Below are 14,491 nucleotides of genomic sequence, written 5' to 3'. Positions count from 1 at the left end.
TTATTTGGGGGGGCCGCACAGCCCTCCATTTGCTCGCCAGAGGTAGCCTGACTGTCATTAGGTACTGAGATGAGATCCTCAGACCCCTTATGAGACTATATGCTGGTGCGGTTGGCCCTGGGTTTCTCCTAATGCAAACAATTGTGTTTGAGCCATGGAAATTGTGGTTCCACTGTAGCGAACAAAGTTGTCTCCAGCGTACCCCACTTCATCAGGGTTCTTGCCAGTGTTGGAGTACGGGTTCTCTCTCATTGCTCGCGTCTTTGGATCGTAGTACGCTGAATTTGGATCCAGATTTCTCAAGTATTTAGCTGTGTCTTCTCTGATACGCAGATTCCTGACAGTGATTCGCAGACAGGCTCGCGGCAGCGCGCCTTTTCAAAGCACCTTCCTCCAATGAGCAGCACACACCTAGGCGGGGCGGTGCTACTCTGAGCGGTGCTGAGCACCACGTGGAGCCCCTCACCAATCACGAGCCGCAGCGGCACCGCGTCACAGCCAGTCACACACTTTAAGAGCGGCGAGTCTCCTCCGCTTGTTACATTTTCTGTTTTAAACGCAGGAAAGGCAAAGAGAGAAAGAATGGCAAGAACCAAGCAGACCGCTCGCAAATCCACTGGCGGCAACCCCTCACATTCGTTTCTGAACAGCCAAAATGAGTGGAAGAGGAAAGGGTGGCAAAGGTTATTAGTTTTTGTAACCATGCCCCCGTATGCCCCATTACCGTTTGCTTCAAACTTCAGCAATTTATGGGTGAGACTCAAGTACATCGGAGACGGGGATCCCCCGACCCGTGATTATGTTGCTGAAGAGCTGTTATTGCAAACATCTTGGCTGAATGTGCAGGACATATACTCTTTCATTGCTCTGCCCAATAAACGGGATTTTGAGCTGTGTTTCACCCAAGAGGCGCCCTTACGTCGCTTCTTGGAGATTTCTTTTTCCAACGCTTCACATCCGAAATGGAAAGACTGGCAAGTGGAGTCTTCTGTCCAGGTAGAGGTAGTGACTCTTGTTGTTAAATTCTGGACTGGAAGGATTCCAGACCAAGACATCGAGCTGTATCTTAAAAGGTACTGCGAGATTCTTCAACCCCCAGTCAAGCCAGTAGATAAATTCGGATTCTGGTATGGAGTCCGAAAATACAAAGTTCGGATGCGTAGAGATGAAGTTGGGCATATAATCTCCATCCCTAATTCCATCTCGTTGGGCCCCTACAATGGCAGGATTATTTATCCTGGCCAATCGGCGAGGTGCTTTATCTGCCAAGGTCCAGACCACCAGGCGAGAGAATGCCCCACTATCAGATGCTGGAAATGTGGTGAGTTGGGCCACAAGGCTAACATTTGCCAAAACGAAAGTGAGTGCTCCCTCTGCTCCCTCTTCCAGACACTAAACCAAGGCACAATGTACATTTCAAATTCCTTTAATTTTAAATATGTTTATATTGTCTCCTGTAAAATAGTCAGATGTCTATTCATATTAATATACAGAATTCACCTGCTTGCTGCTACTACTGCACATTCACCCAGTGTATATACTATATGTCTGTATATATATATATATATATTTATATATATATAATGTTCTTCCTCTACACCCCCCCCCCAATTTTTGCACATGTCGAGGAGCGTGTCAGCCTACATTTCACTGTGTGTTATACTTGTATAACTATGCATGTGACAAATAAAGAACCTTGAACCTTGAACCTTGTGGTGCGAAAGGACACACTTTCTTTAAATGTCCCAAATCATTTGCAAATATGACTAAAGCTTCCCAGCAGCCCTCCACGAGTGCTTTTCGCAGGAACTTTCCAACCACCTCAGCGCTGTCAGTAGCTTTAAATCCAGCCCCGCTACAGGAAAGGCCCACACATGGAAATGTGTCCTCGATAAATCCATTGGCTGTCTCAGATACTACCTCAGGACAAGAACCAGGCAGTTGTAACACAACAAATCTTCCGGGAGTAACGGAGCCGCAGACACACAATAACAACATGAAGGAGGATTTGACACTTTCAAGACAACCCGAAGAAATGGCAGTTGGAGGTGGAGAGGAACCTGGAGATCAATCCTTCTCACAGACCTCTGATGTGGAATGTGAGAGCGATGACGAGCGACGGAAAAGCGAGGAAGAATATTCGTCAGAAAGCTACCTAAGTGCAAGTGATAGTGAAGAATCACCCATTTCGACTCCTGTGGAGATTTCTCCTACGGATGACCCTGCAGGACAAGATGATGTGGATCCACAAATAGGGATCTTTCTTAACAAACAGCATCCTGCGATGGAAGAATTAGTCAATGAAACAACGTCAGGAGGAAGGAAAAGAAGTGTCTCGATGGCGTCTTATGGCAGAGATAAGAGAAAAGACGATCGATCCAGCCCTCCGCAAGGTAATATTGAATCTACAATGTTCCCTCCCTCTACTGAATAACCCTTCTACTACATAAATATGAGTACTCTTAAAATAATAACATGGAATGTTAGAGGGTTACAATCAGAAAGACTAAGAAAGAAGAAAGTGCTTTTTCTGCAAAAACTGGACTATGACATACTATGTCTACAAGAATTAAGATTGAAAACCAATGAAGATATTGAAGAGCTGATTAAATTATGGGGTCCAAGCCACTCAGTAGTCTCAATAGGGGAAGATAGTGCAGACGGGGTGGGCTTCTTCTTCAAAAACACTCATGTGAACATCATAAAGAAAAGAGATATAATACCAGGACGGCTTTTACTTGTTGATTGCCATTATGGTGGTCAAAAATTTCGGTTAATTAATGTGTATACCGCACCAGAAAGAACAAAGAAAATGCAATTACTAAAGAAAATGAGACATTTGTTGGAATGTGGGTTTAATACTGTTTTATGTGGGGATTTTAATATGGTTACGGAAGAGAATGATAGGATTGCTAGTACGATTTTCAAAGAGTCCAGGGAAGGCAAACTACTTACACAAATATGTAATGACGCATCTCTTAGGGATTTATATAGGATCTTAAACCCTCAGACAATTCATTTTACAAGGTTTGACTCATCCTCTAAAACTAGAATAGATAGGATTTATATATCTTCCGAGATTGTAGCTTTAAGATATAATGATTTCGTAACTGAGTTCTCTGATCATAAGGTAGTCAGAGCTACGATTTTGTGTGGCACTGACCCCCCTTCCACTTATTGGAAATTAAATACGAGCTGTCTAAGTGACGGGGCACTAGTTTTGGAATTAAAGGTAGAAATTGTGAAAGTTTTGCAACTTAAAAAACTCACAACATCTGATATACAATTGTGGGAGATACTGAAAGAACGGATGCGAAATTTTTTTAAATTTAAATGTAGAGAAATAAATTATGCAAAAAATATAAAGTATAACGAACAAGTAAATCAATACATATTGTTGAAGAATAAAAAATTTAGAAAAGAGGATGAAGAGAACCAGATTGAAGAACTTAGAGTTAGTATTGAAAAAGTAAATAATGAAATATTATTTAACATACAAAAAACAATGGGAGGTGATATAAATGGTAATAAAGATTATATGATTGGTGCTAACCAAAAGAAACGTAATAATGATTTCATTTCTTCTATAAGAGATGAGGGAGGAAACTCCTTTGTAAAAGAAGTAGATAAAAGGCGAGTTATCAGAAGGCTATGTGCCCATATGTTCTCTCCGTTATCTACAAAAACAAGTGCAGTAAAATATCTGTTAAGTAAAATAGAGCCTCTGGACTCCATCCAATATACCTCACTTTTAGGAAATATTACTAAAGAGGAGGTAGAATGTGTGATCAGTCAGTTAAACATAAACAAAACCCCTGGTTTAGATGGACTTCCGTCCGAATTTTATAAAGTAGTTGTTAATGAAATATCCGAATTTTTAGCCACTGTTTTTAATGAAGGCATGCATGAGGGAACTTTGGGTGACTCCTTTTATAATGGATTAATGTGTTTGCTATATAAGAAGGGGGAAAGAGATAATATAAATAATTATAGACAATTGACAATAATGAATGTTGATTATAAAATATTTGCTAAAATAATTATGAATAGGTTTGAAGAGGTATTAGATAAAATTATAGAAAAAGAGCAAACGTGTGCAATAAGAGGTCGTCTGATGTGGGATAACTTATGTACTCTGCGTGAAATAATATATAGTAGAAAAGATAAAGAATTTTTTATTTTAAGTCTCGACCAAAGGAAAGCCTTTGATTACATCTCCCACTCTTATTTGTGGGAAGTAATGAAAGCGTATAATATGCCTGAAACCTTCATCTCCATGATTAAAGTATTATATAAAAAATCCCTTGTCCAGATTAAAGTAAACGGAAGACTGACCGAACCCTTCCATGTCGAATGTGGAGTGAAACAAGGATGTCCTTTAAGCGCAGCCTTATATGTTCTAGCAATAAATCCGTTACTTAAAACGATCAATAGTGATAGCCGTTTTACTGGATACATCCTAAATGACACCTATAAGGTGACTGCCCTTGCTTATGCGGACGATGTCTCTGTAATTATTAAAGATCAAAAGGAGCTATCAATACTTAAAGATTTGCTAACAAAATACGAACAAGCTTCTGGTGCTAAGCTAAACCAGGAAAAGACCGAAGGAGTTTGGTTTGGACAAAACTTAAAAGAACCTGTAATCGATTTAAAAGTTAACAAGGAGATGAAGATTTTAGGTATTTGGATTACTAAAAATGATCCATGTCTTTTGAATTGGAAAAAGAAAGAGAGTGAAATAGAAAACGAAGTAGCTAAATGGGACAATAAAAATACAAACTATAAAGCGCGTGTGAATATTGTGAAAACACACGTAGTCTCAAAGTTGTTGTTTCTGGCTACTGTCTTTCCCCCTCCTCACAAAACTGTTATTAAATTAAGTAAATTGTGTACCAAATTGATTTGGGGGACAAACCGCGAAGTAACACAGAGGAAATTAATGTATAAAGGAAAAGAAAATGGAGGATTAGGAGCGCCAGATCTTAGCGTTATTTTGATGATTCCTTTTATAAAAAATGTATATAGCGCAATTGAGCGGAGCACCCACTGGATCCAAGGGAAGGAATCTCTGTGGAAAAAAATGAAAGGGAGAGCCCGAACGGGAGTGCCATACTTTAAACTTGTGTTTGGAGATCTTGTGGATCAGTGGAAATTGGAAGACTTAAATCTTTTACAATTAAATTCAAAACAGATATATAATAAAATCAATCTAAAAAAAAATGAAGGTATGATACAATACAAGGCAGTGGAAAAAGAAGAAAATCAGAAAATAGTTAAAAACATATATGACAAAGTAATATCCGAGAACATGAGAGATACAGTGTGGCTTATCTCTGTCGGACGTCTCCCAGTAAGAGCTGTGGTTCTGTGGAGTTGCTTCGTTACCACTAAGAAATGCCCTATGGAGAACTGTGATGAAGACGAAACTCTTGATCATCTATTGATATCGTGTTACAGGACGGTTGAAATAAGAAAGAGGATGGAAAAACTAGGTTTTAATATTGAAAATAATATAAAATCAGTAAGATATGGTTTGTTTAAAGAAAAGATGAGTGAAAATAAAAGAAGATTGTTTTGGTTGGTCATGTGTATTATAAATGTCCACATATGGAAAACAAGAGCTAAAGGTGTTATAGAACAAAAAATGATAAGTAGTTTCACCGTATGTAAAAACATTGTTACTGAGCTGAGAAGAAGAAAAACGAGAGATATGAAATTAGGAAATGATTTGCCGTGGGAGCTTTTATTATTGTAATATGTAAAATAAGATGTGAATAATTTGTGCATGGTGCTTGTATTATGTGTATTTGTAATTGTGAATTTTGATATTTAAATAAAGTAATTTAAAAAAAAAAAGAAAAAAAAGAAAGGGAGGTAAAGGACTCGGCAAAGGAGGCGCAAAGCGTCACCGTAAGGTGCTTCGTGATAACATCCAGGGCATCACTAAGCCAGCTATCCGCCGCCTGGCTCGCCGTGGTGGTGTGAAGCGTATTTCTGGGCTGATCTACGAGGAGACCCGTGGCGTGTTGAAGGTGTTTCTGGAGAACGTCATCCGCGACGCCGTAACCTACACAGAGCACGCCAAGAGAAAGACCGTCACCGCCATGGATGTGGTGTACGCTCTCAAGAGACAGGGCCGCACTCTGTACGGCTTTGGTGGTTAAGCTTACTGCACTGACAACAACAACGGCAACAAAGGTCCTTTTCAGGGCCACCCACCTCTTCTGTAGAGCTGATCCTATCTCTTTTGTTTGTGTCTAGTCAAGTTCTATCAAACTTCTTTTCATATAAATGGTCAATCTGACTTGGAACCCGTATTGGAAAAAGCTTTTGATGTGTGATACAGCTCTGCAGTAGTTGCGGTAGGTGGGGTTTTTTTCCTGTTTTTTTATTTGGTTTTTTTTTTTTGTTTTTTTTTTTAAGTGGGCCACATACTGACCGTAGTGTTGAGGCAGACATGACACCGTATTCTCAGGTTACTGTCACAGCTTTATTCTCTGCGTAACATCTCCCTCGTCTGGCTTCCACGTGACCTGCATCCAAATCGGCAACTATTCATGACATGTAGCACACAAATTCTGAATGTGTTTGCAACTTATTTTTGTCAAGAACTTCACTGCAGAAAGCTCAGTGTACCACGTGGGTAACAAATATTTAGTATTAAAGGAAGGAGATAGTGATTATATACAGGCTTCTTCAAAAGATTACTGCCATAAAGATGACTGCTGCCTGAGGCTCCACTGACTCAACCAGCAGTGAGAGAGCAGCCGCTCTGTCCGTTTCAGTGTACAGTGAAGTGGACTGTTGCGATAGGTCAGAATAAGCCTGCGCTAATTTAATGAATGCTACCTTTTCAGACATTTAGGCTCTTAAATATTTACGTTTGAACTTACTGAAAACAGTTTCTAGCCTTGACCGTGTACAACAATTCTGATGACACGAACTCTGAGAAAGATTAAAAACCGGTGCAAAACAGATGGGAACCTGTGATTATCAACATTAAAAACACTTTTTTTATTTTTCATTTTGTTGTACATTGCACTGAATTAAGCCTGTCAAGCAGCTGAAACAGTTCTAGGGAATGTGCTAATTATCCAAACCCCTTTATGATTCAACAGTTTTTATTCATTATCAGCACAAAGTGAAAAACAAACAGAATCCCATACATTTCAAATCATTACATACATTTACAAATACATATTGTAATGTTCCTGTAAGGTTAAATCATAATGACAGCAGAATTTAATTCAGTTGCATCAGTTTGTGGGTGCATCAGGTTCGCCAAGGGCTTTGTTACATTACTGCTTTAAAAAAAAACAAAAAACAAACAGGAAGGAATGCTGTTGCTGCAAATTAACGTAGTTTCATGCCATACCACAAGGTGGCCCTATCTGTTAACATGGGCATGCGAGCTAAGAAGCGGTGAGATACTCTGAGATACCCCGCACACACACCCGAACACTTCCATTTTACACACAGTAAAGGAACTGTCAAAAATGATTTAACTGGCCAGAGCAACACTTGTGTTCAGCACTGTTTTCAATTTGTTTTTTGGAATTTGCTTTATACACACACACAAAAATAATTACCCCTTATCCCCAAGGGGCAATTAAGATACAATGGAGCAGCATGACGTTGAAGACAAGGAGAGGGCATAAACAGGCAATAAGAATGAGATAAATACACAGCATATACACAGTTTTTAAATTAAAGTGACTGAATAGGTGAATAAATAACTAAGTGACTAAAAGTGAATAAAGTGGCAGCACAAAAAAGCGTAGAGTAGTTTATGTTTACAGGTGTGAGAAATGGTCTTAAAGATGTCCCGCCTCTGTATGACGGCTTTGACACATGGAAGAGAGCAGTTGAAGCGATTAGGACTCAGTGGTATTTAAACAGCACGGTGGCACGGTGGTTAGCACTGTTGCCGCACAGCAAGAAGGTCCTGAGTTCAATTCCACCATCAGGCCGGGGTCTTTCTGTGTGGAGTTTGCATGTTCTCCCCGTGTTTGCGTGGGTTCTCTCCGGGTACTCCGGCTTCCTCCCACCGTCCAAAGACATGCAGCTTGTGGGGATAGGTTAATTGATTAATCCAAATTGTCACTAGGTGTGAGTGAATGTGAGTGTGAATGGTTGTCTGTCCCTGTGTGTTGGCCCTGCGACAGACTGGCGACCTGTCCAGGGTGTACCCCGCCTTTCGCCCTATGACAGCTGGGATAGGCTCCAGCGCCCCCCGCGACCCTGAAAAGGATAAGCGGAAGCGAATGGATGGATGGATGGTATTTAAACAGTCATGAAATGTACCAGGTGCTTCAAGATCTTTTAGGTTTGAAGTTCGGCTCAGTGAAAGGCTCTTTCACTGGGGGTGCAATTAATAACCCCTTAGACTCTTTAGTAATCGGTAACGGGCCACAACCTCTGCGTGCAGGTGACCCTGACCTAGAAGGCCAACTACATAACTTCTACGAACGTGTGAAGCTACAGCTAGCCCCCAAGCCTAATTACAATAAAATAGGAGAGGTGAAACAGAAAGACAATGAAACTGCATCAGACTTTCTAGACCGCCTGCGCCCAGTCTTCAGGCAGCATTCAGGGTTAGACTATGCTGATGGCGATGCAACGCCATTCCAGCAGCAGTTAAAAAATGCATTTCTAAACGGCCTTCTCCCACCAATCAGAGCACATGTAGAGAAACATTGGGTCACAATGAACACTGGCAACCTGCAGGACGCTCTGTTGCACGCTGAACACGCCACAAAAGTGCACAAACAGAAAAATAACACTAACGTCTTCGCCATAGATTCAGAGACAGGTTTCCTTGCATTTACAGGAGGCTATCAGAGACAGAGAGGGAAGCAAGGTAACCGGCATAAAGGCCACAAAACACCAAACAGAGACAGTAGATATAATAGAGACAATGCCTGCTTCAACTGTGGAAGAGAAGGTCACTTTGCACGAAGATTGCAGGAGTAAGCCACAGAGAAAAAATGGTAGGAGACATAATGGCAGGCAAAAACAGTGGCGAATCTATGGAGCACAGTGATATGTAACTAGACAGCACACAAGACATTGAATATTGACGAGGGAGGAGAAGTTTTTAACATTAGAGCAATTGCTATTAGGGTCAGAACACAAGCCAATGCTGCTGATCCATGTGAACGGGTAGCAAATCAAAATGCTATGCGACACAGGAGCATGCAAAACAGTTTTGAGGTAGCCACCTAACAACTTACAATTTTCAAAGGACAAATTAGTTGTAAAATCAGCCACAGGCCACACCACTGTACAACAGCTAACTGCCCCTTTAGAACTAGTACATACAGAAAGTGGCCGCAGGTGCTTAATTAAATGCATATATGACCCGTCGTGTCCAGTAAATCTGCTATGTAGGGACGCTCTGACAAAAACTTAAGATAGGTGTGATACCGGAAGAGAATGGCATGACTGCCGAGTGTATGCTAAATGACAACGCACCAGAGCCAGATAATAGTAACACAGTACACAGTAGCCGCGTGTGTCTCTCTCAAGGCCACGGTGTTCCACATTACTACTGACTCTCGCGTTGCCAGAGCTAACAGCACTACACGATGTGGCCCGTCAAACATACACCCGCCACATCCACTTTCCAGAAACCAACCGAGTATCACAACACGTTGAGGTTTAAACAAACTCCAGGCCCAGATCCACCTTATGATCAGCAAGTGTGGAAGCTAGGACAACAGAGTTTGACCTTACAGCACCTGTATATCACAAAGTCGGGAAATGCAGTGTGCTCTGTAATTCAGTCAGCAGAAGTGAGAGCTTTGAACCGCATGGCTAAACCACATGTGTCTGTAGCGCATGACAATCACTCAGACTGGAAAGATTTAGGAAATGTGTTAGCCAGGGTTGAAGCAGACACTTATGAAAAAATGGCAGACACTCATGAAGGCCGGCTGCAAGGCCGTCGGACGGGTTGTCTCCGGTACACACTGGGTTGGCTGGTCGCAGTCAGACCTACAGTGCATCTAGCCGATGTTGCTGCAACACACGCCCAAACTAACTGAATGACACCAGGCAGCACTAGCTCAGTTGCCTAAAACTCTTTGGTCTACAGGCCCTGCTGATGTAGGACTTATAAAAAATGCAGATGAAGTAAGAGTAAAACCTCTCTCAAAACACAGACCACTGATATCTCAATACCCACTCACTACAGAGGCAAGACATGGCATCCGCCCAGTGATAGCGGACATGGAGAAGGCAGGAATTCTAATAAAAACAAAGACAGCCACTTGTAACACTCCTATCTTTCCTGTTAAAAAAGCTACCATGGGTACATACCGTCTAGTACATGACCTGAGAGCTATAAACGAGGTGACTGAACAGATTCCACCTGTGGTTGCGAATCCACACACTATTTTAAATCAGGTCACACCAAAAGAACAGTGGTTCTCAGTAATTGACCTCTCAAACGCTTTCTTCTCCGTACCACTACATCCAGACTCGCAGCCATTGTTTGGCTTCACTTTTGAGAGTCAGAGGTACACATACATTTGTTTGCCACAGGGTTTTCAGAATAGTCCAACTCACTATGCAGAGGCGCTGAAGAAGTCAATGTCTAACTGTAAAACTCCCACAGTTAGGTCAGTACTTGCTGTATGTAGATGACATTTTAATAACCGGTCATTCACAGCAGGCGTGTAAAGATAACACACTCGCTGTGTTACAGCACCTGGCTGAACAAGGTCACAAAGTCTCACAGCACAAGCTGCAGCTGTGGAGTGATAAGGTTATCTATCTTGGACACACACTCACAGGCCAGGGCAAAACACTGCTGGGAACCAGAAAGCTGGCAGTGCAAAACACACCCAAACCCAACAACAAAACAGCAGATGATGAGCTTTTTAGGCTTGTGTAATTTCTGTAGAGCTGGATCCCAGAGTATGCACTGACTGTTCAGCCATTGCAAGACATGATCTAGGGCAGAGACCTGCTTTAAGAGACACGATACGTGGACCGGTAGAGGCAGACACAAGCATTCACTAATTTAAAAAATGGCTTTACAAACAAACATAGTCCTGGCAACTGCCTGATAATGACAAGCCGTTCTCACTGTATGTTGATGGGGGGGCTGGCTACATGAAGGCAGTTCTGACACAGGCTTTCGGTGACAAACAGCGACCCCTAGCATTCTACTCATGTAAGTTAGATGCTGTAGCTTCTGGCCTGCCAACGTGCGTGCAAGCGTGCGCAGCAGCAGCAGAAGAAGCAGTGAAGAAGTCAGCAGACATTGTTTTAGGGCACAAACTAGTTGTCAAGGTTCCACATGCTGTCACATCTATACTGCTGCAAGCCAATCTCTCTTACCTAACTCATGCCAGACAGCTATCGTATGTAGGCATTTTACTATCACAGTCTCACATCACATTGGAAAGATGTGGCACACTGAATCCAGGGACTCTAGTGAGCACACCAGGTGATGGAGATCTGCACGCCTGCCACGCAGAATTAGACAAAGACACCAAGCCCCGCCCAGATATCTATACTGAACCACAAGCTGGTTTTAGTGATGTCTTTGTGGATGGATCAGCCTCTAAAGACCAGACAGGCCGAAATTGTGTAGGTTACGCAGTGACCACAGACAGTAGGATAATAGAAGCAAAACCACTTTCTTCTTCATATTCTGCACAGAGCGTGAACTGATAGCTGTGATACGCGCATGTGAGATGCACAAAAACAAAGCGAAATAAAACATTACATTACAGACAGCCAGTATGTTTTCTCTGCTGTGCATCATTTCGCAAAAATTTGGCAAACAGAGGAATGATTACATCAACCGGAAAACCGGTTCAGCATGCCAACCTGTTACAACACCTACTGACTGTAATACATTACCACAACAACTCGCATTATGTAAGTGTGCAGCGCACAAAAACTGATGGCTCTTTCATTCTAGAGGCAACAACTTTTGCTGACAGAGCAGCCAAAACAGGCAGCACAAATGCCAAACATTACAGTGATGGCAGTACACACACATCAGATTCCACTGGATGTGTTGAAAAATGAACAAAAAGCAGCAAGCACAGCTGAGCAGACAAAATGGCTAAAACACGGTTTGCAGTTCTGACAAACGATTTAATGATGTGCTATGGCAAGCCAGTGTTGCCAAACTCTCCACAAAACAAGCAAGCATTAGTAACACATGGCTCAACGCATTTGTCAACGGGGGAATGACTAGTATTGTCAACACACATTTCTACACTGTAAATTTTGAGACCTCAGCAAAACAATTTGTCAGAACGTGCATGACGTGTCAAAAATATAATGCTCAGGGAAACCTGAGACCAAAAAGAGGCTATTTTCCCACTCCACCTTATCCTTTTCACACAATTCATATGGATTTTATTGAGCTAAGCGAATGCCAAGGGTCGAAACACGCCCTAGTGGTTATAGATGTATTCTCAAAGTGGCCAGAAATCTACCCAGTGAAAAAGGCAGATGCAATTTCAGTAGCAAAATGTCTGTGCAACCACTTCATACCCACATATGGCATCCCAGCTTTGATACGGTCAGACAACGGCACTCATTTTGTAAATGATGTCATCACCAAGGTCTCTGAAGCACTCGGTTTCAGCATAAAACACCACTGTGCGTATCACCCACAAAGTGCTGGCCTTGTAGAGAGAACTAACGGCACTATAAAACAAAGGCTCAGGAAGTGCATGGCAGAAACAGGAAGGCCGTGGCCTGAATGTTTGGGTTTAGTGAAAATGTGGATGCGTTTAACGCAGGGCTCCCAGAAACTAACTCCATTTGAAATCATTCATGGGAGGCCATTCCCACTGCCCACTGCCCATCACCAGTGAACCAATAGACAAATCAATCAGAAGAAACCTACATTAGCAGAATGGATGTCTAAGTTGTTGGAAAACAAAGAGATCACTGTACATAATCAACAAAACCTGATGATGTCTCTCCAGTGGTCTTGCAGATTACAGCCCGTAAGGCCATGACTGGGTTCTGATCAAGGTGCTCCAAAGAAAAACTGGAGCTCACCAAGGTGGGAGGGACCATACCAATTTCTCTCACTACCACCTACCGCTTGCAAAATAGCGGAACGACCATCTTGGATCCCATCAGAGCCACTGCAGGGAGAGTAAGTGAAGCCATCTAAACTCAGTCGACACAGGCTCGCCAATTGTTTGTGATCCTGCTCGGTGGAGGGGATCAGCCTTTCTGGCCGAGAGTTCTACTCACAACAGGAGGGTGTGTTTTGTTGTCATGAGGTGTTGGCTGCTTATCACTGCAGTTGGCTTGACCTGGCCGGGCTCCTCATCTTTGTTTCACTGAGGGACAACAAGTTCACGTCCTATATGAAGGAAAGGCAGACACTATACGACAAAGGAAAGCACACCAAGTTTCCCCATGGATATGCCACTAATTTCTGGTGGCAGTTTATGAACACTACAGCTCGCTTGAATAATAAAACTGACTGCTATGTATGTGCCCATATGCCCCTATCCTCGCAGACGTCCCCTTCTGGTCATTGGCCAACAGCCATACCGGAAAAATCGCAGTTGGTGCCTTGTTGGGCCTGGCAACAATCCAGGCTACGGTACTCATTGGTCCAAGCCAACTACAGCATCCCAGCAAACGCCCAACCTGGAGGTCATCGTCACTCACGGATGTGAACTATTTCGGACCAGACCATACCTACTGACCTGGCCCAGGTCTCCAGACCCCACTGCCTGATGTGAATTATAACTTACCAAAACTGGACGCAGCGCAACTGCCAGTATGTGTGATGAACAATGGATCGCGGGCAGTGGGGGAGCTGCCTACTCACCTATGTAGATACATATACACTTTCTGCCCACCGAGGGATGAGAGGAAGTGTATGGCCTGTTCAATCAACGCAACCTGTGCCAGAAGCACGACGCTGATGAGCCTCAACTGTCGCTCCAACTACAGCTACCGGATGCCACTACAAACAAAGACTCAGTACCAGACAGGATGTGCACGGACAGCACCCAGCAGTAGAGGAACCAGAGTCTTGGCTGACTGGTACTTCCTATGTGGCAATAAGGCTTATCTGTCGCTCCCTGAGAGATGGGGGGGGTGGGGGGGTGTGTGCGCCCTGGTGCAATTATCAGATCACGTCTTCTTCATGCAAAGTATTGACCACCACCCCAGCAGCTGACGGAGACGTGGGGTGGACATCGCCTCCCCCAATCCTTTTGGAATCACAGTGGACACTGGAGTGCCGGGAGAGTTTCGCATCTGGGGAGGAGGAGTGAAATTCTTGCAGAGCTTGATCCCCGGCATTGGAGTAGCTGAGGTGCGGGACATGTGGAGATCAACCGATATGCTCTGCTACGACAATCAACTTGACCAAGACCCTGGGAACGGCCTTAGCAGAGAACAGAGGCCATCAGAACGATGGTACTGCAGAACAGACTGACTCTAGATCTGCTGACAGCATCACAAGGAGGAGTTTGCAAGCTGATCG

The 14,491-nt window shown here is 43.0% G+C and overlaps 1 protein-coding gene across 1 annotated transcript; it reads left to right on the top strand.

Annotated features, from left to right (window-relative positions):
* The first annotated feature begins 598 nt into the window (after nt 1-598).
* Nucleotides 599-6,193, top strand: LOC120716701 (histone H4). The gene is made up of 2 exons (XM_040004291.1): nt 599-677; nt 5,878-6,193. The coding sequence occupies exons 1-2, from the start codon at nt 656-658 to the stop codon at nt 6,165-6,167; spliced, it is 312 nt and encodes a 103-aa protein (XP_039860225.1). The 5' UTR covers nt 599-655; the 3' UTR covers nt 6,168-6,193.
* The last annotated feature ends 8,298 nt before the right edge of the window (nt 6,194-14,491 follow it).

The sequence above is a fragment of the Simochromis diagramma genome, unplaced genomic scaffold (genome assembly GCF_900408965.1).
Source record: "Simochromis diagramma unplaced genomic scaffold, fSimDia1.1 OVJJ01000565.1, whole genome shotgun sequence".
In the NCBI taxonomy this organism is placed as follows: domain Eukaryota; kingdom Metazoa; phylum Chordata; class Actinopteri; order Cichliformes; family Cichlidae; genus Simochromis; species Simochromis diagramma.
Note: the sequence above shows the minus strand (reverse complement) of the source record. Positions and strands in the feature narration are given on the sequence as shown.